Source organism: Pimephales promelas, chromosome 6 (genome assembly GCF_988280905.1).
Source record: "Pimephales promelas chromosome 6, fPimPro1.hap1.1, whole genome shotgun sequence".
Lineage (NCBI taxonomy): Eukaryota > Metazoa > Chordata > Actinopteri > Cypriniformes > Leuciscidae > Pimephales > Pimephales promelas.
The window spans coordinates 15,937,289-15,963,881 of NC_142774.1; the positions used below are offsets into that span (position 1 = coordinate 15,937,289).

Here is a 26,593-nt window from a genome sequence, read left to right on the forward strand (position 1 = left end):
GGTTTTTGTGTGCTTTTTAGCATTTTATTTCTCTGATCTCGATCTTCTGATTTATTTTTGATTTTATACAAAATAGCATAAGATTTTAATATTGTGAAATCTATGAATGACATTTACATTAAGCCATTAACAAGTCATATGGACTTCTTTTTAATGCTGCATTTTCGTGGATACCAATTCACCTTTGGCTAAGCCACGCCCTAGAATGTAGATTGACCAATCACAGCTCCCACAGAGGTCAGACACTTTTTCACAGCGCTCCATTGACTTTCAACACAGGCGTCTCATATTTTTGGTCTCGGCAGGCTATTACTGTCATAATTTTATCAAAAATATGGTTAAACGTTGTGCCTCAGACATTTGTAACACAGATGCGCGTTTCCTAGAGAGGTTGGAGGGGGGTGTCCGTTTTTCCCCTTCCCAAAACCGAAGTAAAATCCTGAAAGGTATCGTCTTTGGATTAACGTTAAACTGTGTGGATGACCTCAGTCAGCTAAACCCCGCAAAGATCAACAAGCATATCTTTTTTTACTTCTAACCTTACTGTGAGTGTGAAGTTATACTAGTTAGACCGTTTTATAATGTTTTAGGTTATGATTTCGGTTCTCATACCGGTTGTTGATACACTAGCACACGCTGCTAATAAATACAACGTTATACTTGTGTAGTCCGTTTGCTTTGTAATAACGATTATAGAAGTGAATAGAGACCTACCCAGCTTGCATGAACAGTGTTGCTCCCTGATATTGTTAGTCCCAGCCTCCGTCTCGATTAGTAGGAAATGCGGTGGTTAATTTTTTGACTGACGGGTAACGTTATGCTTTTGCCTCTATTTTGGATGCCTTGTTGTTTCTTGCGTTTCACCTGTATGTCTTGAATATAGCCTTCGAACGCATATTGCAGCCCCTTTTGCCTACTTCTATCGGACACTTTATTTGCTGCTTTATAAAAGTTTGATAACATTTCAGCAGGAAGCTGTTACAGCATAAGCCACGCAGAGCGCAGATGAAGTTTGACGGATGTAGCAACAGTAACTAAGGGGGGCGGGGCTTAGCCAAAGGTGAATTCAAAGGCCAGTCCGTTCTTCAAGATTTCTCTCTCTGTGTTCTACAGAGAGAATAAAAGTATTTAGAATGACATGAGGGTAAATGATAATAGAATTTTCTAGTGATGCACCAATGCGAAAATTGTGGCCGTTCAAGTTCCAGTCTTCTTGCGCTTTGTTTAAAGTAGAGCCAGATCGATATATCGGCAGACCGATATTATCGGCTGATATTAGGCATTTTCCAAACTATCCGTATCGGCAGTTATAATGGCCGATAAATGAATATTTCAAAAATAAAATAAAAATGGACGAAACACGCTTGAACCATGTCATGAGTGTTGGAGTTGTATAGTTTGTCTACACCGTTCCTGTTGGCAACACTCGTTGAGTTGGGCATGATGCATACATTGCTTGAATAACAATTAAAAGAACATCCCCATTAGTTCTCTTAACTCAAATAAGCATGACAAAATTTGTGACTATCATGTCCAGTTTAAAAAAATAAATAAATAAAATATCGTCCAATATATCGGAATATCGGATTTTAAAACCCAAAAATATTTGTACCGGTATCGGCCTTCAAAATCCTTTATCGGTCGGGCTCTAGTTTAAAGTGACAGGACTAGTGCTCATAATGTATGTGCTCGTGCCAAAACAAACATCCCCGCCCCCACAATCACATCTACACGCACGTCAAATACACAGGAAGGATTATCGGCCTGTTCATGTCGGCCCTATTTTGACATCGGAATGATACCGATGTGTATCGGTGCCCGATATATTGCGCACCATTAGAATTTTCTTTTTTTGGGTGATCACTTTATAAATATTGGAATATTTTTTAATTATTACCCATGATTTGATTGTTCCAATGTAATATATGAATATATAATTGTTGTAATGAGCTCCACACTGACTCTCAACTCATTCAGAGACCTGGCAGTGGTTGAACCCCATACCAGCCTCATGCAATATGTATTGCACATATTTGTCAGCATCATAAAGCCAATTTGAACATGAAATGACACCACCCTTGTTACTCAAGTTCTGTCGTTATATCTTTGTCCTTCTCTTGATCTTTGTATGCAGGTTCTAACAAAAGAGTTTTACGGCCTTCAGGCATCATCAGACAAATGCATCGCAGAACTGCAAGCTCAGAATTCTGAAAGGCAAGCACGACTGGAGACATACGAGCGATTGGAAAAGGAGTTGGACGATGTTACCATGCAGGCTGCAGAGAGTAAGCAAGGAGACCGATTCAGTCATTAATGTTGAAGACCAAAGATAAGATAAGACTAGAACATTAGCAAGGTTGCACACTGAAATTAAATGGTCTGTGAGGCCAATTTTTTCTTAAAGGCCCACTGAAGTGCCTTGGAACACGCAGCTTTGTATGATGCGTTGACGTAATTTCCACTGAAATAGGAAGTTAAGGCAGGGCATATTGAATGACCTCTCCCCCTTTTCAAATAGCCAATAGTGTTTAATTTACCTCACAGACTTCGTACTTAGCAGCAACATGGAAAAGAATCCGAACTCTGATATGTTGGATTCAGTTGTAGCCATTGCATTCCTAACCAACATACAGTTGGAAAACAGAATAAAACTTGAGCGTTTAAGCAACCGAACACACATCTCCAACCCATATTGCTCCTTGACGTGTCATTAATCACTTTGGCCTGGTGGTATTTATAAGCATATATGGGGCAGGACGCTTTAGATTCTAGAGAGCATTTGATTGGACAGAAGATGTGATGAAAAGCTAAAGTTTGATCCATTTTAGTGGAAGTGAGAGAGTGTACGTTTTGAATGCGTATGATATCATCTAAGTGCTAATTTTTTCATTGTTTTAAAACACACCAGCTTATCCATAACCTTAAGGCTAACATATGTGATGCGATCTGGGAAAACCTGTCGGATGTCTCGCTGGTGCGTTTTCAGTAAAGTCAAAAAACAATATCACCCATTTAGCTCTCCTTCTTTTAACACTACAAAAGACAGTTTTGCCTATCAAAATAAACCACATAACAGAATAAAGTCCAGTCCTGGGTGAACTACAACAGCACGCAAGTTGCGTTATCGTGTGGTGTGATGCGGAGCACAAGAGAACAACAGAGTTTGAAGCTGCTCGTTTGAAAGACCTTGCTCGCCTCTCAATCGTCCAATTTCAAAACGGTTTTCACAGGATGAATTTTGAGTTTGTAAGCTTTCGAATGATACCTAATCTATGATGATTACTAAAATATGTGATATGAAAAAAGGCAATAAAAAAAGGGAGCGCCAGTCGTCCCGCTAGCAGGATGTGACAGTTCATTTAAACCTGTTTTTCTCAAAATTCCATTTCTGAAAATCACAGCGATCTGCTGACTGCAGATAACCATAAATTTTGTTACAGACAAACAATAAAAGAAATAAAAACAGATTTGGAAAGGGCTTGAACCCAGCTTTAATATGATCTCAAAACCTGTAATATGTCAAATTTCACCATGTGTTGGTTTTTTCCCTGATTGCATCACATATTCACACTTAAAGATTAAAACAAACATTAAATTTTAATTTCAGGGAGCCTTTAAATTCTGACATGAGGGTCTTATTTCTGCATATATGGTCATGTAGGTTTAAAGACGTCAAAGCTGTGGTTAAATTAGTGCCGGTGTAGATTCTGTTTTATGACTACTCGTGAAACAGTTCTGCTGTAAAATAAAAAAACACACACATGTAAACAATTGTTTTTCCATTGGTTTTGCATGTTCAACATGCCATACTACATATGACAGACAGACCTGATGATGATTTAAAAAAATGGCCTTAGGGCCTTGTCCTTAAACAACCCTCTTCGAAACGTCAGTGAATATGTTGACACTGAGGTGATGTGATGTGAAAGGCTGGCCTAGGCAGGTTTTTAAATCCCTCAGGTTAACAACAGGTTTTTAACTCAATCAAGTTAAAAACTGGTTTTTAACATCGTCAATTCTGCATAGATTAAACTTAAAAAAGATTGCCTAGTGCAAGAACAGCTATGTGATCTGCGTTTCCTGCCTGGGAGAGGATCATGCAGCTCTTGCGCTCGCTGACTGAGGCGACTCTGAGGACTCGCCTGGCATCCTTCTCCGAGACTGCACTTCCACCATCTACAGTGCCGTGCTGTAAAAAGCGTCATACTCAACGGGCTTCTCTTGCCCGGGAAAGCTCACCGGTTTGCCTGCCAGCCTCACTCGGGTCACTCACCGACGGTCAATGGCCGCCGCTTCCGTCATCGATGATGACTAGCCAGCTGTATCTGCGAAGGAGGCCAGCTCCTCTTTACTTGCGTCGGACAGTAAGGTTTGGCTGAGCACTGTTGACCTCCCCCCCTCTGCCCGTGAATCGTCAGGGAAAGGGGCCAGAATTGAGTAGGAGCTGATGCGTCTACTCTCGCAGGCCGTGGCGAGCCTCAGCTGCCTTCCTTCAAAAAAACCGCCCCCCACCGCTTCTAGACCCACGCCTTTTTTTCCTGAGCTTCATAAAGAAGTCGCAAAGTGCTTCTGAGCCCGAGTGAGTTCCTCTGTCTCAGCAACATTCTCCATGGTGGATGGTGCGAAAGACAGAGGTTACCATTCTCTTTCCCCCCATGGAAGAAGCCGTAGCGGCCCATCTTTGCCTGCCCTCTACTGGACGGTGATCTAAGACAGTCCTACCATCTAAGGCTTGTCGCATCACTTCAGCCATGCACTCCCGCGCTTACACCGCTGCTGAGCAGGCTGTGTCGGCACTTCATTCAATGGCCATACTTAAAATACTCCAGGCCGACCTTCTCAGAAAACTGGCGGATCACTGTTGCTGAGAGACACCTTTGGTTGACCCTGTCGGAGATGCTGGACTCAGAGTGCTCTCTGTTCCTTGACGCACCCATCTCCCTGACTGGCCTCTTCAGATCTTCGTCAAAGATTTTGCGGATAGATTCATCGAGGTTCAAAAGACATCACAGGCTCTGAAGCACTTCCTCCCGAAGCACTCTAGCTCCGCAGCAGGGCACCCTAAACAGCCGTCTGCTCGAAGCTCACAGCCTCCGCCCACCGCCACTCCACAGCGCCGCCAGGCCCGGTAACAGAGACCATGCTCTTGCCTTGCTGAGCCGCCTGCCACAATACAGGGCTTGCACAACATAAAATCGGCTCATGTCGATTGTGTATTAAATGTAGTGAATGTGCCCGCGACTTAGTGCCCACAAACACTACCATTTCCCACGGTTTCTGTAAAAACAAAAACCAACATATAGACTATTTCACAAGATGTAAACAACACTGGTCCAGAAGCACTTCCTGTTTCAGTTTTTTAACACTACATAAAAGCTGGGATAAAATACAACCAACAGAACATTTAAAACTGAATCACAAAAATAACAAAAGCATCATTAATGCAAATCATAATAATAAGAAGAATACTATTACAAATTGTCATGCAATTATTAATGTGAATGAATGGTACTTCACATCACATCATCATCACTATTATACATGTGACGTGATTCAAAATTGAATGCTAATTTCAGAAGACGTGCTGTAAAATAATGCATTGTGATGGGTCATTTCGGCTCCACGTCGGAGAAGTTTCTCTTCTTTTTCCGTGTGTCCATGGCGTAAAATAAGGGCGTGGGGGGAGCGGAGACTTGAATATTTAGGGGCGTGTTATTCTAATGACGATCGTTTTCGGCCGCGGGATTTATCAAGGGCAGGCATTGCGTACACCTGGATTTCAAAGGTACGCACATCTTCATAAATCAGGCGGTGAGAGGAGTGTAAGCATAATCTTACACCAAAATATACACCCGTTTCTACGCAAGATTGATAAGTGAGGGCCATTGTGTCAGAGAATGATCAAATCTGAATTTAATAAATCTAACATGTAATGCATTTATATAAAAAAACTTAGTTTTTAGTTAATTCTCAACTGAACGACTGAAGTTTGTCTTCCAAATGGTGCACTGCAATAAGCGAAACGCATGTCATCTACAGATTTTGGGGCTGATTCCTGCCGGGTACAACATTATAAAAGTTTGTAATGTTGTGTCACTGTGATTCCCTTTTTATTTGGGAAAGCATTGTTCTAATATTTCTTCCTCTTAGATTAGTGTTTTTGTTCATTGTGTGTTCATTTTCATCTTAACTTCTAAATCACTGAATCACGCACACATACTGCCAACTTTTTTTACGTATTATTATTATATATATTGTTCTAAATGTAGTGAAGCAATTTTGTTAACAATTTTTTTTTAATGTAAACTTATTGTGGTTCAACCAACATGCAGACAAAGCAAGAAACGATGTAGACAGATCCTTTTCAGATGGTTATTCTTAAGCTCAATAAGTCTCTTAAAATATCATATAATTTTAACTTTTTATGTATAAATACACACAACTTATTACCCTTAAAAAAAAAATAGGACATTCGCTTCTATTAAATCGGTTAGAAAACATTTATTTTATTGCCCGATGGTTACAGCACGTGACATTTTTAAAGTCATTCATTAAAAACAAATATTGAAAGAGGTGTAAAAGTTTTTCAAAACCAAAATAAACCAATATTTATTACAGATAGTACATTTATAGGAACTTGGTACAAGATATTGTTTGTTATTGACCTTTATGTTCTTGCTCAATTGGTTATATAAACTCTTGAGTCTCTATACATCATTCTCATCTTCATCTCTTTAAACACAACTTCACCGTTTTTCATGTCTACATAAACTTTCCAACACACACAGTATGTATTGTAAGAAAAGATAGAAAACTGTTTATAGTCCTGTAAGTGCTCTCCTTTCTGGCAATTATGCTAGTTGGGTGGTCTAGACACACTTGTTCTTAAACATACTTTTTTCCTCCTTTTTTGTAGTTGAAAATGAAGATGAGGCAGAGAGGGTGCTGTTTTCATATGGTTATGGTGCAAACATTCCAACAACTGCTAAGAGAAGACTGAAGCAAAGGTGAAGTCTGAGGAGGTCACTCATCTTTAAAAAAAAACAGAAGCTCATCTTTGTGTTTACTGACTGTTTTTATGTCTGCGTGACTCTAATCATAGGTTTCTGAATGTGTGTGTGTGTAGTGTTCACTTGGCACGTAGGGTTCTGCAGCTGGAGAAACAGAATACGCTGCTTCGGAGAGACCTGGAAACACATACGGCGCACAGCAGCCAGATCTCTGAAGAGGTGCTGCATTTCACTCTTTTTACAAGAATGCATAGACACACATGTACACATACAGTGACGGGATTGGGGGGTTGGGAGTAAAAAATTTGGCAGTAAAAAGCATTTTTGTGTCTGTATATATATATAAATATTTAAACTGTTTTAATGTACAATGTAGAGGCAAAGAACCACCGACTTGAAATAGAGTGCATTCAAATATTCTAAAGAGCCCCTATCATGGATTTTTGAAAATGCCTGTTCATATAGTGTGGAATATAGCTCTAAGGGAATGAAAACATCCTGCAAAGATTTATATCTGAAAGTGCACCGTATATAAAGTTATTGTCTTTCAAAAGTGAGAGTCGACTCTGAGTCTATGAAATGAATTGTTTTTGAAACGAGTCATTAGCTGTTACATCGTGACGTAGAGACATATTGGCCGCGCCCAGTTACTGCGCACGCCGACGGAAGTGTAAACTTGAAATCTACACATTCAAATACTTCATCATAAGCATCATGTCGAGAAGACGCTGTGTTCTACAATGCAAAGATATTTAAGCCACTTTTCATTTATCAGGAACGAGCATGTGAAGAATCAGTGGTTGGAGTTCATATTTGCAACGATACCACAACAGCATAGCCCGATTGTGTTCTCATCATTTTAATTACGAATCGTTCAAAAACAAATTCGTTCCCTTCAAATTTTGTCATCAATAGAGGGAATGCATTGACACGTGACTTTCCTGCCGGAACAACCCCCCTCAGCCTGACCGAGTGGCAAAAGTTCGGCTGCGTGACTGGATTTAATAGGGGAAACTGCGGAAATGCGACTAAATCGAACAATTTTATCAATTTAAACTAAATGTTGGACTCAATATAGTGTTCCTTACAACTTACTAAAGATCCAGTGATCCATGGATATTGACATGCAGCCAGGAATCGTGTTGCCTGACATTTATGTTTGCCTGATTTCGATACCGGGGAAATAAAAGCATTATAGACCTAACCTAAACATAAAGCAAATTTGCCTATGAACGCTTTATATAAATATATAGGTAGGTCTAAATCCGGGTGATCATATATCAGTGCTATATACGTATAGCCTATATATATATATATATATATATATATATATATATATCATATCGTCCAGCCTTAAAACTTTATAAGTTTTTTTGGTCAGTGTTTATTAAAAAAACATAAAATAATGCAGAATATGCAATGATAAATATTTAATTGATGAGTTGTTAATGTACATATATAACAATACAAAATATATGGGTATGGTTTTACAGCTAAATTCAGCATATTGACAAAATGATAACTGCAAATCCACCTTTCGCTGACTGGAGTCCAGTTGTTTCTGTGAATTGCAGCGATCCATTTGCTCCTCTTTCTATAGCAGTCTGTAAAAATATACCTCCAATGTTTTGTCCAATCTAGTTGTAGGCCTACAGTCAATCACAAAGCTCTTTCCCACTTTATTTGTGTGTGTTGTGTTTGTTTTTCACGGCATTCACGCTGAACACGTATACAGCCGCTCAGTCTTTTTGCCACTCACTGTGAGGAACTGCAGGCACTCCGGACGACGGTGATGTCACGCGCTTACCCTCTATTACTTGAGGGAAGTGGTTCTAAACCTGTATGAGTTTCACAAAAGAAGATATTTTAAAGAATGTTGATTATAAGAATTGGTCCAATAAGTAATACCCCTTTCTTATCTGAATTTAATAGAAGAAAATTACTGGACATCCAATATTTTATATCTTCAACACACACTGTCAACTTCGATAATTTTGAGATTTTATCTGGTCGTGATAAAATTTATAACTGAGTATCATGAGCATAACAGTGGAAACTAATTCCATGTTTTTTTTTTTTTTATAATATTACCATGGGCATGCATATTGAAAATAGCATAGGGCCTAAAACAGACCCACATGGCACTACATAATTTACTGACGTTAGTCTGAATAATTCCCTGTTTAAATAAACACAAGATAGATATGATCTAAGACACCTAAGTGCCTGTCACTGAATACCAGTGTAATTTTGCAATCGATCTATGAGTATTTCACGATCAATATTGTTGAACAAAGGACTAAGATCAAGTAAAACTAGTATTGAAATGGAAGCCTTAGTCAGAAGCAAGTCAGTAAGTCATTTGTAATTTTAACAAGCGCATCACACCACAGAAACTGCACTTGTTAAAATTACAAATGACTTGCTTCTGACAAAGGCTCGATTTCAACAATAGTTTTGCTTGATTTTAGCTGGGTTCAACACTATTGATCATGACATACTCATAGATATTCATAGGTATTCACAGACAGGTATTAAGGTGTTTTAGATCGTACCTACCTGACCATTACGATTTTGTTTATTTAAACAGGGAATTATTCAAACTAACATCAGTAAATTATGTAGTGCCATGTGGGTCTGTTTTAGGCCCTCTGTTATTTTCAATATTCATGCCTTTGGTAATATTATTAAAAAAACATGTTACTGTTATGCTGATAATACTCAGTTTTAAATTTTATCGCGACCAGATAAAATCTCAAAGTTATCCAAGTTGACAGTGTGTGCTTACTATAGAGTTATGGTTAGGGTTTGGTTTTAGGGTTAGTTGTAATTATGAATGATTTTCTGTTATTACTATAGTAAGTACATGTAGTATCATGTAGCTATGTCACCTTAACATAAAGTGTTATCCATTTTTTTTTTTTTTTTGCAAGAATGAGCACAACTGAATGGATAAATGTTTCTATTATTTTAGACATAAATGAAAGATTTGAAATGGGTCTGTAATTTGCCAATTTATTTGTATTTAGTTGTGGTTTCTTAATGAGAGGCTTCTTAATAATGGCCAGCTTGAAGGGTCTTTGGACATGGCCCAGAGATAGAAACGGGTTAATATTATTGAAAAGATTGGTAGATAACGACTCAATATGGATACATGTTGTTGGTTCAGATGCAATTATAATTTTATATTTTTTCCCGTCCTATAGTTGTGAAGCAATTGTTCTTGAGGAGTGATAATTGAGGCTGAAACATAAAATACTGTTAAAGGTTGTATATTTACAATTGTATTTCTGATGCTTTCAATTTTCTCAGGGAAGAAATTCATAAAGTCATTACTACTAGACTGTGATGGAATATTAGTTTTAGGTGAAGTCTGTTTGTTGTGTACTAAATGTGTACCAATGTACTAAATAAAAACTTTAGACTGTTTTGGTTGTTTTCTAGAGTTCATGGAGATGCTCAGGCCTGGCCTGGAGCTTTTTATAAGTGTCTTTCCATGCAATTCTAAAGACATGTAGATAAGCTTGTTACCATTTGCGCTCTAGATTGCCAGTTTCTCCTTGATAGATTAATACTGCTGTACCATGGTGCAGTACTTTTCTCTTTAACCATTTTTATTCTGATGTGTGCAACAGTTTCTAATGTACTAGAGGAGATACTATACTACTATACTGCCCATACTACTAGTCATTTTATCAAGTTCATTTGTGTTTATGTGTACACTGAGCAGCTGAGACAGATCAGGGAGGGTTTTTGTGAATCTGTCTTTTGTGGTTGGTATAATTGTTCCACCTGGTCGATAACGCTGAGTGATATGGCAAACATTAGCAGTACGCTGTACCTGTATGCACGTGATCAGTGACATCACTTTGCGTTAGAATATTTATATCATGAAGATCAGTTCTATGCGTTATAAATAAATCTAGTTTATGATTAAATGATGAGTGAGTATGGTGATGTTTTTCTTGACACTAAGGCAGTGTGTCCACCAAAGCGTTTTTAGCCAGCTGAAAACGCTAGACGCTCTGCTGAAGACGCCGTACTTTGGGCGCTTGAGAGCGTTTTGGCAGCGCAGCGTTTTTTCCGTTGAGACGTTTCGTTGCTATGATACAGAATATCCGCAGCAGTTTGAATGATGTGACCATAGGTTGTGACAGTTGGTCGGTGTGGTTTAGTCCCGCCCCTCCTCCACTGTGATTGGACGGCTGGGTAAAATGTGACAGTGATGAGCACTAGGTTTTATTCAACGTTGAACATTTTTCAACTCCCAGCGACCAGTAAAAACGCTGGGCGCTTGGCACTTCAGCGTAATAAAAACACTCGTGGCGCCTCGGTGCGCTCATGGCGTTTAAGAAAACGTGGCGCTCCCATTGAAAACAATTGAAAACATACGCCATGCGCGTGGAAAAACGCTTTGGTGGACACACGGCCTAAAGGAATTTAGTTAGTCTGTTAAATCAATTCCTAATGTGAATGTTAAAATATCTGACAATCAGTGCTTTATTGACCTTGACCACTGGAGGTCTATACAAAGTAGCCAAAGCGAGAGGTAGCAGGTATATATATATATATATATATATATATATAAAAATTTAAAATTCAACACAAGCACTTCAAATGAATTAAATCTGTGAGTAACATTGTTGCAACATCACCACCACCACCAAACAGATGGGGATTATAACAGTAGCCTGGTGGAGTAAACTCATTAGGAATGATTGGTTTAAGCCAGGTTTCAATCAAAACTATTATCTGTGATCATTTAATTTACAATAACCACCTTAGGTGTGATTAATCTAATGTTTGGGAGCCCAAACTTTATAAATTGGTTTTATTCACTCATTTTTTGTTTTTCTGGTTTAATCATGATTAGATTTTTTTTTTATTTGACCTCATTATTCGGGGAACAGACACAGACTCTATAAAATGGACTACATGCTAGACTTGCTGCGATAGTCATCATTGTTACCGGTGTTACACAGTGTTTTACCCCCCAGTGTCATTTATACTTTTTTGTAGTGATAAAAATCATTTAGTCAGCAGCAGGAGAAAGATTTAATTTAAGACGTGACAAGAGTCACTTGCTGACTTACAAGACGATGGCGGAAGATTTTGTTTCAAAGCTAAATTTAAAAGCTCCTATTTGGAAATATTTTGGATTTAAACCCAATGCTAATAAGGAACCTGCAATGGGTAGTTGTGTTTTTCTGGTTATTGTGTTTTTCATTAAGAATTATAATGAACTCACCATTCAAGCAATTGCTACTCCCGAATTTCCACTAATGTACTGGTCGCACGGGCATTCATAAAGGTCTGTGTCCACTGGCGCAAAGCATAGTGATCATTTTAATTGTAATTCATTGTAATGACAGAGGGGACAGCCTCTGTCCCCGAGATTAAAGCGGGGGAAAACCGAGGAAAACGGGATTATTATTAAAACGGGTGTCTTCAAAATTTAAGTCCTCTCGTCTTTGAAACGAAACGTCCATACGTTTAGATGTAATTTTATATATAGTTATGTTTATTTAATATAATTTTAAAAAGAAGCATAAACACAACGAGGGGTGTCTGTTTTATCTGTTTTGTGACTAACGTTTCTTTAGTATAACCATGGAGTATAAAATTCAATATAAATTCTCGGTATTGTATCGGACTCTACGATCGGCGGAAGTTATCGAGCATCCTTAAACCTTCACCGGAAATACTGCCGTGCATAGAGCCCATTGCATTGCAAAAACAGTATATTTGTAGAATTCTTTGAAAATGTATTTTGTGTTTCCTTTTGTGTTCTATGGAGGAATGCATTTGGGAAAAAAAAACATGACAATTTAATGGTAACAGAATTTAATTTTGGGTGAAATTCAGAATCTATAGTAATAACTCTCAACCGTGGTACAGAAAGTGTGTTCTAGTCCCAACTGCTGTTAGATTTTGCTGTATTTGGCCGAGCAGTGATTTGGCTGGCTCGCCAATGTATTAGATTTCTCCAATACATACAATAAGTAAGCTTGACCAGTTCTTGTGGGGAGAAGAATTTATTGAAGGTTTGTAGTGTAGCAGTCCTTCAGCAGCGATGTTAGCATGTCGTCCTTCAACAATCTTAACCCAAAGTTCTGTCTGTGAACTTTATACATGAAGACAAAGCTTATGGGCTACAAACAAAAGAAACCTGTTAGGACCTCCCACAGGAGATCTAACTTGCTAATCCACTCTGAGCAATGCTGATTCTTTTTATTTATTCAGTTTCTATGGGCCATACATCTGAATGGGCCATTTGGCACACACCTTTGCAGAAACAGACTGAGTGGATTACGTCTGATACACAGTCACAATGTAAATGAATTGTTGTTTCTCAGAAGTACTGACTTTGTGGTGGTTCGCTTGCTTGTTTTCCTAGTAGGATTGTGTTTGCTCACTGAGGACTGTCTTACCTGATCTCAAACTGGCACCAGCCCGGAGAGAAGAGAAACGGGAAGTACTGTACGTCACGTGACCTAAATTGTAAATACATGTAGAAGTACCATTGTTAGACACACTAGGGAAGGAGCGTGTGTGCTTTGGAAAGCCCAACTTCATGCTTTACATGCATTGATCCTCTACTCTGCTGTGATTAAGATTAGAGTTGTTGCCAGTTTGTAAGAAAAAAAATACGTTGTAGATGTTATCACATATTTTTGCCAATATGCAATAAGATATCTAAAAAATGATATAAATTGATTATGAATTTGAAGTATAATATAAAAAGATGAATCACCCTTAAAATGATTTGGAAGGCCCAATTTGTAAAACTGTATTGTGTTAACATTGTCTTTTGACATCTCTGCTTCAGTTGGCATGTGGCAGATTCTATAGCCATGAGACCATAAGTGAGACCTTTTTGGCCATTATTGAACTGGAAGGGCTTGTAAACAACATCTTACGAGTTTCTAAAGCAGATCTCAGTTAATGGGTGTACTTTGAAAGGACTGTCCACTGGCTACATATTTCCTTGCAACTGGCCTTAGTTTGAAGATACAGAAAAATCAGGTCCAGATAGAGACCGAATGAATTACTGCACAATTACTGCAGAAGCTGGTGCATCTGCTAAATACTGACTTGAATGATTATGCAAACTATTACTCTGTCTTTAATAACTGTAAAAAAAGTGAAACTGACTGATTTGTAGCTATTTATTTTCACTTTAATATGACAGAATATTTTTCTGATCAAAGTTGCCAAATTAAAACCTTAATTGATTGCAGTATATTGTAAATAAATAAACAAAGGGGAGAAAGTAAAACACTTTTAGTTACTGTAAATTAAATACAACTCTTTGAATGTCTCTTTAAAAGGTACAGAAACTGCTAATAAATCCAACCCTTGCACTTTTGAGCTGTTTGTCATCAATTAGTCAGCATGTAATTGGTTTCACTAAGTGATTTAAAGCACATCAGCTGCTAATAACTTAGATATAATATATAGCATATGATAAGTGCTTCGTGAACAGTTATCAGTGTATATTGCATGTGATAATATAGCATTCACTGGAACATAAGTTAACAACAGACTTACTGCAGATGCAGAATCTAGGCTAATCCTAACCCACAGATTAGATTGTATTGTCAACAAGGATTCTCTTTCCTAATTGTTGTTCAGTCCTAGGTTGAATGCAATCAAGGTGACCCTATGCACTTACTTTACAATGCAAAACACTAGGGATATCTTATTTATTACACATTTAAACGTTTAACACTTTAGCCGAATCATAAATCATGTTTACGTTTATACAATTACAGCATAAAAATAAATCAAATCACAAGAACTGACAAATGTACACCAAAGGGGGCATACAGAATGATGTAGTTTAGAATATCTACTGTATTGTAATATACTGTAAAGTAAATATGGTATTTAGATGGAAAATTGATCTGGTCCTGATGTTCTGGATGTTCTCTGGTGCACCTTAAGAGTTCAAAATTAAGAGCTCCAACCCATAATCACTGTGCAAATTGAACAAAGAAAGAGTCGATACATTGACTTCTGCCTGATTCTTAAATGAGACTCAAACCACTTTTAGTTGTAATATAGTGTGTTAGTCTACATTACACTGTATACTACTTCTACTAATATCATTATTATTATTGTGACAGTAATAGCTATATATGGTAAAACAAATGCACTGAAAAATAAATAAAACTTTCATAATTAGTTTTGTTCTAATTTCTATGCAAGAGATAAACCTGTGAGCTTTTATTTTGACAGAAACAGTCAAGCTTTTATTTTGGTGGTTACATCGCGTGAGTGAAGTGCGCACTTCTCTCTTTGCGCAGTGCAGTCAGACAATTACATTACAGACCTTTTATGTTATTATGAAAAGTTTAAAGGGGTCATATAATGCAATTATACAAGTTAATATGATTCTTTAGGGTCTAAATGTTTGTAATATACTTTAATGGGGTCATATAATGGTACATTCCCTTTTTTTAAGTTGATTGTACTGAAATGTGTGTTGTCAGTGCCTGTACACAACTATCGTATAATGATACAAATCTATCCAGTGTTTTTGTTTTAATCTCCTTATATGTTTTCCCCTCAAATTGAGCCGTTCGATTTTGTTATGTCAGACGATCGGACGCCCCTCCCACGATTGTTGATTGACAGCAGCGTTTCAACACATCCCCTGAGCGAGCAGTCGTCATAGTCCGCCATTGTTGATACACTGGAGCAAATGGCGTCTAAGCAATTGTGGTGTTCTGCTCTTGGGTGATGTTAATGACCCCTTTAAATATATTTTCCGGCCACCACAGTCGAGTTGATGAATGGGAAATCTATTTGTGGCTGTCAATGTTAATATTGTGGAGAGCCGCCACAAATAAATCAATGTATGGGAAACACTGATAGGGATACAGTACATAGCTATTAATTTATGAAATCCACATTCCAATTAGAATGACATGGTTCATGTCCATTAATGCTATGTATTTTTGGCAATTAGTAGTTAAATTACTGTACATTTTATTGTGTAATTCTTTGAGTTCTGGATATGATGTCGGGTAAATCTTGCCAAAATGGCAGAACCAAGTATAATGTGAATGTTTCCTCAGCTTGCCATTGCTAAATGAGAAGGGTGAAATTCTTAAACTTAAAAGTCAGTTGAAAGTCAATTTAGTTAAGTCAGTTAGACTTAACTAAATCATTAAACTTAGTCAGATTAGTCTTATACCTGAGCAATGACTCTTTAGTGAATCATTCAAAAAGACTCAGTTCCTGAATCCATATCTGACTCTCTTACTGAACTGTGACTCATTACTTTGGTGTAAATGTCTCAAAAATAAATGCACTTCATATTTTTGAAAATTAAATCCGTATCATTACTTAACTGGAATTTCATCTAACCTTCAGAAGGTCTTTTTAGTTGTACAATAGCATTAAACAACCTCATTACATTAATTATAATTTTGTATATGCTGAACAACCATCTTTATAGGGCATTTCAGAACGTTTGTAAACAATAGGCACCGTGATACTTCCGGGTGGCAGAACGCGAGCGGCTTCCATTGACTAACTGAAGAGATCCAGCCGGCAACTGAACAGTTACACAGTTAAAATCATTGTTGTTGATCAAAGTTGAATCTATGGCGAAAATATGTTGTGTTTGGGGTTGCGCCACCAGATATACAGCAAAAGGTGTAGGTTTTTTTATCGATTTCCTTCAGAAAAAAGTAAATCTATCCAGCAGAACCTGTGGGTGAGGAGGTTAAAGCGAGTGGACGTCGTCAAAAGTGCATGTCGTCTTCTAATTATGAGCCTGAGCCCGATTTAAACCCAACCATTTTAATACGTGGGTCGTTATATAACTGACGTTCTCAACTAACTTAGTTATTTCTATTACTTTCTATGTTACTTTCTTTTGAGCGGTGAGGAAATGCTTCTTCATCGCAAATGCTTCTGATTGGCCAATGCGTTCAATAAATCAACACATATGTCTGTGATTGGCTACATCGCTCATCGCTGCAGTCACGTTATAAAAAGAAACTCTGCCATGTAAGTCATTTCTATTTTGTTTTAGTTGTTCTTGTTGCTTTTTTGCAACAGATAAATACAAATGTATTAGTTTTTATTTGTTTTATTCATAGATATTTCTAGTTTGCGGGAGTCCCGCGAATCGTTTTATTCTCCTGCAATCCGCACACACAGAGTGCATTACTGTTTTGATTTTTTTTGCTGTACACACAAGCAATGGCATTCCCACTTTTTTCCGGTAAAACACCATTCTCAGCTCCAAAATACTGGTAAATTCTGTGATGTCAGTCATCGCAAGTGACCTTTTAGCGCTGCGCCGTTATCTTCATCTGCCCGCATGAGAATAAGCGCTTTAGTTTGACTATCTGTTCAATTTAACAAAAAATGTTGACATCTGAGTGAAAGGCATAAGGGGATGTTCAAAATTTGTCTCTTAAAAAAAGCGATTTTGCTCTTAAAAACACGACAAATATTCAATAATATATCGAATATTATATATACAGTCCTGTAAATGAGAGAGACACTTTCGTCCGGATTAGTTTGGATCAGCTTTTAATAAAGAGGCATCACAAGTCTACACTTGTTCCTTTCTGCTCTTTTACACCACATTTTAACCCTGGTACACGCTGTTCTTGGCCCAAGTAAAATTATTCATGAATTAATTATTTAACTCTTTTAAAATGAGTAAAAACGCATTGTCAGCAAAGTCATTATCATGGTCTTATTAGGAGGTTACTGAGATAAAAAGTATGGAACAGTGTTGTTATGTGATCATTTGGTCTGGCACACTAGGCTCATAAAGAATGGCCAGAGGGAGGAAAGCTTAATTGCATCTTTCAAAACTACCCAAGAAAAAAAAAATCACTTTATATATATGACTTGTTCCTCAGACATAACATCTGAGCTTTTCCTTTCATTGACGTTTAAAGCTGTCATAACAAGATCATAGCAGACCGTAACTGTCATGCTTGGTGTTCTCACAAAGCACCTGAAACATCAATGTGTTGATGTACTGTATTTGGCATGTACGCGTATGCCATGTTTACATTCATTACTTTTCTTAGCAACGTGTTTCATCCCCTTCAGGAATAAAGTGATCGCCCTTTTCGTGTGCCCTATGAGACGCACTCTCCGGCTTATCCTCAGCCAATTGGAAGAGCCGTTGAACACTGTTAATGAGTTTACCGTGAACCTGGCCTCCGCTTTTAGCAAACAGACCTTTACTCTTTTAGACATGACTGATTGGCACTTGTATGTCTTTGTAATTCACTGAGGAAGAAAACCACGGTTTTCTTTACGAAATTCCTTTAGATTGCTCTCTTAGCCACCCACACAGCAACAGCCTCACATTGCATGCAGACTTTCACGAACCCCACCCTGTCACAAAAGCCCAGAGATAGCAAAGTTCTTACCTGTGAACTGTTTCACAAGCCATCTTCTGTTTCACACTCCATGTCTTATCATTCTTCACAGTCACTGACTGATGGCTTGACATAATGTATAATGACAGACAGGATTTTAACTCGGTTAAAGGACTGCACTTTTGATGAGTATAACCAGCTCATGTATGTACTCCTAAAAAAAGTGTTTTGATATAACCTATTAGCAAAAGTATTTACTACAAAGTAATAAATCCCCTAGGCAGTCTGTATTATACACTTCCATTCAAAAGTTTGGGGTTGGTAATATTTTTTCAATGTTTTGGAAAACATCTCTTATGCTCACCAATGTATGATTGATTTGATCAAACATACGGTGATATAATATAGCATCATTGTGAAATATTATTTCAATTTAAAATTGAACAAAATTAGGGGCCAAGCACCGAAGGTGCGGAGGCACCTATTGTATCTGTGCCGGTTCTTATTATTATTATTATTATTAGGGGCCAAGCACCGAAGGTGCGGAGGCACCTATTGTATCTGTGCCGGTTCTTATTATTATTATTATTAGGGGCCAAGCACCGAAGGTGCGGAGGCACCTATTGTATCTGTTCCGTTTCCTATTATTATTATTATTCTTCTTCCGTTTCCGACTGGGCGTCTATGGCAGCCCATAGACCGGTTTGCGGGAAAGTTGTTTTGGTTTGACATTCTGATAGAGGACAGTCCCAACTTTAAATACACCAATTTTGGTGTCTCTAACTCATTCCCTCTAGCGCCACCAACTGTCCAAAATTTCACTTTTATTATGCTAATAACTTTTGAACCGTAAGGCCTATCAACAAAATTCTTTTTTCCTCTTGTTCCTGAGCTCATGCCGATTCGATCGCACCCTATGACGTCATTTTCCGTCATAAAAAAACGGCCGCCATTTTGAATTTTCCAAAAAACCTACTTTTGCGAACTCGTCCTAGACGGTTTGTCCGATTTTCACCAAAATTGCACCGGATCATCTCCAGGCAGTGCTGACAAAAAGTTATGGAATTCAAGATGATTCGAATAACCGTTTTCGATAAACGCGTAAACAAATTTTACGTAGCGCTTGCGAAAACAGACGTGAGGCTGTATCTCCGCAACGCTTCATCCTATTCAGACCAAACTTGGTACATGTCATCACAAGCATGACCTGAGGCTACATGCAGCGTTTCGGCGCAGCGCCACCTAGTGGTCCGGAGATATGAAAAATGGCTATTTTTGCTCGTAACTTCTGAACGGTTTGTCCAAAAAACATAAACTTCATCTCGTTAGATTCAGGGCATCATGCCGAGTCGACTGATATCCAATTTTCCCAGATCGGCCATTTTGGCTGTCGGCCATTTTGAATTATGTGCTAAAATGCTGTATTTTTTGAACGCATGAACGAATTGTTACGAAACTCGGTATGGGTCATCAGTACAATGCCCTGAAGAAGCCTGAGAAGTTTCGAAACAGCGCCACCTAGTGGTGAATTTTTTTTTTCAAACGCTTATAACTTTGGGTGTGGTACACTTATTTTCACGGGAGTCATATTTTTGAGTTTCTGAATCGTTGCCGAGTCCAACGATACTAAACATGCTGGGTTTCGTGTTACGGTTGGTGTAGCGTAGCGATTTAGCGCGAAAAAAACACTTGGCGATATCTTCAAAACCGCTGTTCCGATCGAGACGAAACCACCGCCAGAAACACGGAATCATAGCTTGTTAACTATATGCAAATGCCCAAATGCAAAAATATTGATAGTAAGGGGTAGTAAAATTCAAACAAAGTCATGTGTCAGTCATTTTTTACGTGTTTTTTCATATAAATGTTTATAACTCGGAAGTGAATTGAGATATTTGCACCAAAATTGACACACATATGTATGGGCTCACTCTGAGGACACATAAAAAAAATTGTGGGACTGAGCCTCTTGGTGGCGCTATAATAGAACAAAACGTGAAATTCCCATTGACTTCAATAGAGTTTTGTGAAATAAAATGCTATACTAAACAAATGCATTGGTGTAATATTACAAAACTCAGTGTGTGCCATAAGCAGCATGCCCTGAAGGTACTCAAAAGATTTTGAGACAGCGCCACCTGTTGGTCAAAAGTTATAATTAATTTCTGAGAACTCTAATAACTTTTGAATAAATTTGCCTATTGCAATGAAACTGATCTTAATAGATTCCTTCGGTTATGCCGAAAACATAGATATCAGGTTTTCCATAATCAGACAAACGTCCTGTTCGCCATCTTTATTTCTTTGAAAAACTTTCTTTTTCGAACTCCTCCTAGACCGTTTGTCCGATTTTCACGAAAATTGAATCGTATCATCTCCAGACCGTGCCGACTAAAAGTTATGAATTGCCCGATGATAGACGAAACCGTTTTCGTATACCACAACATCAAAGTTTAGGCATGCTGCCAAAATTACTATTTAGGCTTTATCTCTGCAATGCCTTCACATTTTGACACCAAACTTTGCATGTGTCATTGTCACCTCACTCTGACCACATCACATCTATTTCGTAACTGCGCCACCTATTGTTCGAAAGTGATAACCCATTAAATCATCTTATAAGTTAATGTTTATGTGATTTTCTTAGCCATTTGCCCAAAGTTCTCTCAAAATGCCCTTAATTGCTCCTTGCTGCAGTTGGTCTGCCACTCCTTGCCATTTTGGCATATGTTGCCGCTTATTGCGCTTGGCCCCGGTAATGGCTGCTTGCAGCTATATTTATTATTATTATTATTCTTCTTCCGACTGGGCGTCTATGGCAGCCCATAGACCGGTTTGCGGGAAAGTTGTTTTGGTTTGACATTCTGATAGAGGACAGTCCCAACTTTAAATACACCAATTTTGGTGTCTCTAACTCATTCCCTCTAGCGCCACCAACTGTCCAAAGTTTCACTTTTATTATGCTAATAACTTTTGAACCGTAAGGCCTATCAACAAAATTCTTTTTTCCTCTTGTTCCTGAGCTCATGCCGATTCGATCGCACCCTATGACGTCATTTTCCGTCATAAAAAAACGGCCGCCATTTTGAATTTTCCAAAAAACCTACTTTTGCGAACTCGTCCTAGACGGTTTGTCCGATTTTCACCAAAATCGCACCGGATCATCTCCAGCCAGTGCTGACAAAAAGTTATGGAATTCAAGATGATTCGAATAACCGTTTTCGATAAACGCGTAAACAAAATTTACGTAGCGCTTGCGAAAACAGACGTGAGGTTGTATCTCCGCAACGCTTACTCGTTTTCACACCAAACTTGGTACGTGTTATCACAAGCATGACCTGAGGCTACGTGCTGCGTTTCGGCGCAGCGCCACCTAGTGGTCCGGAGATATGAAAAATGGCTATTTTTGCTCGTAACTTCTGAACGGTTTCTCCAAAAATCAAAAACTTGGTCTCGTTAGATTCAGGGCGTCATGCCGAGTCGACCGATATCCAATTTTCCCAGATCGGCCATTTTGGCTGTCGGCCATTTTGAATTATGTGCTAAAATGCTGTATTTTTTGAACGCATGAACGAATTGTTACGAAACTCGTTATGGGTCATCAGTACGATGCCCTGAAGGAGCCTGAGAAGTTTCGAAACAGCGCCACCTAGTGGTGAATTGTTTTATTCAAACGCTTATAACTTTGGGTGTGGTACACTTATTTTCACGGGAGTCATATTTTTGAGGTCCTGAATCGTTGCCGAGTCCAACGATACCAAATATGTCGGGTTTCGTCTCACGGATGGCGTAGCGTAGCGATTTAGCGCGAAAAAAACACTTGGCGATATCTTCAAAACCGCTGTTCCGATCGAGACGAAACCACCGCCAGAAACACGGAATCATAGCTTGTTAACTATACGCTAATGCCCAAATGCGTAAATATTGATAGTAAGGGGTAGTAAAATTCAAACAAAGTCATGTGTCAGTCATTTTTTACGTGTTTTTTCATATAAATGTTTATAACTCGGAAGTAAATTGAGATATTTGCACCAAAATTGACACACATATGTATGGGGTCACTCTGAGGACACATAAAAAAAATTGTGGGACTGAGCCTCTTGGTGGCGCTATAATAGAACAAAACGTGAAATTCCCATTGACTTCAATACAGTTTTGTGAAATACAATGCTATACTAAACAAATGCTTTGGTCTAACATTACGAAACTCAGTGTGTGCCATAAGCAGCATGCCCTGAAGGTACTCAAAAGATTTTGAGACAGCGCCACCTGTTGGTCAAAAGTTATAATTAATTTCTGAGAACGCTAATAACTTTTGAATAAATTTGCCTATTGCAATGAAACTGATCTTAATAGATTCCTTGGGTTATGCCGAAAACATAGATATCAGGTTTTGCATAATCAGCCAAACTTCCTGTCCGCCATCTTTATTTCTTTGAAAAGCCTTCTTTTTCGAACTCCTCCTAGACCGTTTGTCCGATTTTCACGAAAATTTAATCGCATCATCTCCAGACCGTGCCGACTAAAAGTTATGAATTGCACGATGATAGATAAAACCGTTTTCGTATACCACAGCATCAAAGTTTAGGCATGCTGCCAAAATTACTATTTAGGCTTTATCTCTGCAATGCCTTCACATTTTGACACCAAACTTTGCATGTGTCATTGTCACCTCCCTCTGACCACATCACATCTATTTCGTAACTGCGCCACCTATTGTTCGAAAGTGATAACCCATTAAATCATCTTATAAGTTAATGTTTATGTGATTTTTTTAGCCATTTGCCCAAAGTTCTCTCAAAATGCCCTTAATTGCTCCTTGCTGCAGTTGGTCTGCCACTCCTTGCCATTTTGGCATATGTTGCCGCTTCTTGCGCTTGGCCCCGGTAATGGCTGCTTGCAGCTATATTTTTAATTGTTTTCTACATTAATACATAGCCATAGTCCTCAGTGTCACATGATTCAGAAATCATTCTATATGCTGATTTGGTGCCCAAGAAACATTATCACCTTTTAAAAAGGGTTGTGAGACTTTATAATTTTTGTGGAAAATAATGATGCATTTTTTGCAGGATTCCTTGATTAATAGAAAGTTTAAAAGAACAGCGTTTATTTGAAATCTACATTCTTACAAAAAAAATATAAGTCTTTCCTGTCACATTCCATTAATTTAATTAAAGTGTTAAATTGTTTTAATTTATTATTTTTAAAATCATATTAATAATAATAATAATTCATTACATTTATATAGCACTTTCCTCTGCACTTAAAGCGCTTTACATAGTGATGGTATATATGCACGTGTACATATTTTAAAGTAAATTTTAATAAAAAGTGTAATTTTAAATGCTTTATGAAAATCCAGGTTTTAATTATGGATTGTCATGTTGAGATTTGCAAAAGATTTCATTAAAATCATATAAACATTTGAAAAAAGTATTATTAAAATATATGCCATTAAATTAAATGTCTAGTATTGGCCTACAATATTTATGGAATATCAGCCGATATTTATGGAATATCAGCCGATAACCAGTAAGCTACTATCATACATCCCTATAAGAAATTATGTGAAATATACAGTATAAATAAATTGTTTTTACTTTCTTTCAGTTGGAGGCAGCCAACCGGCTTCTCCAGCATGCCCAGCAGCCACACAGCTACCTGATTGAGACCGTAAGGCAGAGAGACACCCAGATCCACACACTGAAAGACCGTCTCACGCGGTTAGAGGAGGAAGTGAGGTAAGGGGAAGTAATTGAGCACTACAGCTTTGCGGAGACATCCTTTTTTATTTAACTGCACCATTTGAAATCTTTACAAAGCTTTTATTTTGAAAGCATAGGTGGAGTCTTTATAGAACCATTGCCTTTGTTTTGTAACAATAGTCGCAACGGTTTTTCACTGCTAATACGTTCCAAAGTATGCAGTTGTATTGACTGAGGAAAGATAGTAGGCAATATCTAAATACTTTTCATTTCATTGAGGTGCAAACTTAATGCACCTGCCAATAAAAGTCTGAAGCCAGGCATACCTGACAGCTTCTTAGTAGTAGTATACAGCATGTGCGTGCATTCAAAGGTGGCTGGATGCCTTTTTATCTATATTTTTCTTGGCTGTGTCACATACCAATGAGACGCATGATTGCCTTATCTCTTTATGCAAATCAGGTTTTCTCCTCTATAAGTTTCTCTAGATGTACCCCTGGGGTTAATGTGAAAAATGTGCAAATTGCTCACCAAAATTTCCGGATCTATTTGCTTTTAGAAGGTAGAAGGCTACTTGTGGCCAGGACGACTGTTCTTTCATAGGCACTTGACGGCATCAAATTTTCATATAACGATAATTGCTGAAGCTTTTATCACAGCGTATTGTATTGTTATGGTATTGAATTATGGCTGCATTTCTGTGGGTCCATCAGCGCCATCCACGCTGCATCTGAATACTTTCGTAATATATATTATGCGGGGCGAAAAAAACGTACGCCGAAAGTAGTATGTCCGAATGCATAGTATTCGAAAAACAATAAATTTTAACCGTTTGATGGTAAAGTTAGAAAAATCATTCTAAAAATCAAAATAAGTCATATTAAGTAATTATCAATGGTATTTTGAAGTCCGTACGATAACAATATTGTGCATGTTCATTAACGCAATATGTCGCGTTTCTGTATATCTCGGCACAATGTCGATTCTTGCTAAGGAAAATTTCCGAACTTTTCTATTGAACTGATGGTCTTTAAGTGAATGTTGCCTGTCCTGTGGAAACAGGTGCTGTGCAGTCAGTGAGGTGTATGAAATTCATTTATTGCCGGTTTGAAGAGGTTTTTTCTTAACTGCTTCTGTCAAGCCCTACAGGTTGTGTTTGTTTACAGCTCAGCTGTTAATTCTGTAGAAATGGAGTCTTAGATAGTACACTAAGAGATAAATACCTTCAACTCACTGTGTTTGTCACCTGTCATTACTCATGTGATATGTATGACAAAGAGGTTTTTCTGTGTGACCTTCAGTGCTGCATTTCACACGAGGCGCTGGTGACTTTTAAACGCATGTATGTTGATTAAAAAACACTAGATATGTTTCCATCCAAAGTTTTGAATTTGTGCAAAATTGAAATACCGCATAAATAAATGGAATAAAATTTCAATCCAGCGAGTCAAAGAAAAACAAAATTGTCACTTTCTGATAAACTGGCGCAAAATATCACTATGAAATATGTAAGTTGCTGCAGTTGGAGTGTGATGATCTGCGGCTGGAGTGCCCGCTTGAGCCTCTGGGGGGCACTCCTTCCTTGCTTCTTTCATGTTTTACCCTGGACTGATTATGGTTTATTTCATGCACCTGTGTTTTATCATCTTGTTTAGTTCACCTGTCTTAAGCCCGAGTTTCCCCTTTGTTCGGGGCTCAGTATTGTTTGTGTCTAGTGTCTGACTGCTTCTAGTGTTTTTCTAGTATCTCCTAGTTTCCTTAGTATTCCCTAGTTTCACGGTTCCTGGACTCTCTGCCTGTATCTGGTCCTCCCGTTTGCCTTATCCCTGAATTGTTTGATTGCTGATCTGGACTGCTTACCTGGTTTTGACCCCTGCCTGTTTCCTTGTACCTGTCTCTGGATTCTCCTCTTTAATAAAGCCTGCGTTTGGATCACCTCTGTCCATGTTCCATGTGCAGTTTCATGACAGAATACTGAGCCACTACTGATCCAGCGGCTGAGAAGAACACGGACCTCGCAATGGATCCCACAGCACAGATCGTATGCCTCCGCCAAGGAGAACGTCCTCTCAAGGTTTTTGTGATGGATTTTTTGAAGCTCTCTCATCAGTCCTACTTGGATGATTTTTGTTTAATGATATTCTTTCGGGGAGGACTGTCTGAACCGCTCGGCTCTGATATACCGTTTCCGAGTCCAAGCTGGACTCTTTCCCAATATATTGATCTGGCCCTTTCCATGAGCGGTTCGCTTTTTACTGTGGATTTTTTGGAACTTTTGCTTCACAGAGGACCCGACGATTCGGCATTTTACAAGGTACCCACTGAATCCACGCATCTAGAGTCTCCCGGTGAACCAGCACTTGGTGAGGAGTCCCCCGAATCCACGCGACATGTGAATCCTGTTGTTCTAACACTTCACGTGAGCTCCGTTGCATTCCTGCCTCAAGAGTTTTCCACTGAGCGCGTGCCAGCCGAGTCAAGTGAGTCAACGGCCGAGTCAAGTGAGTCAACG

At 38.3% G+C, this 26,593-nt stretch overlaps 1 protein-coding gene across 1 annotated transcript in view; it reads left to right on the plus strand.

Annotated features, from left to right (window-relative positions):
* Window positions 1–26,593, plus strand: part of pibf1 (progesterone immunomodulatory binding factor 1) — a 58,234-nt gene that overhangs the window by 21,498 nt on the left and 10,143 nt on the right. Inside the window, exons 11-14 of the mRNA XM_039649632.2 lie at window positions 2,135–2,285; window positions 6,917–7,007; window positions 7,127–7,229; window positions 23,987–24,117. Of these exons, the coding sequence (XP_039505566.2) occupies window positions 2,135–2,285; window positions 6,917–7,007; window positions 7,127–7,229; window positions 23,987–24,117 (476 nt within the window). The remainder of the gene's footprint in view (window positions 1–2,134; window positions 2,286–6,916; window positions 7,008–7,126; window positions 7,230–23,986; window positions 24,118–26,593) is intronic.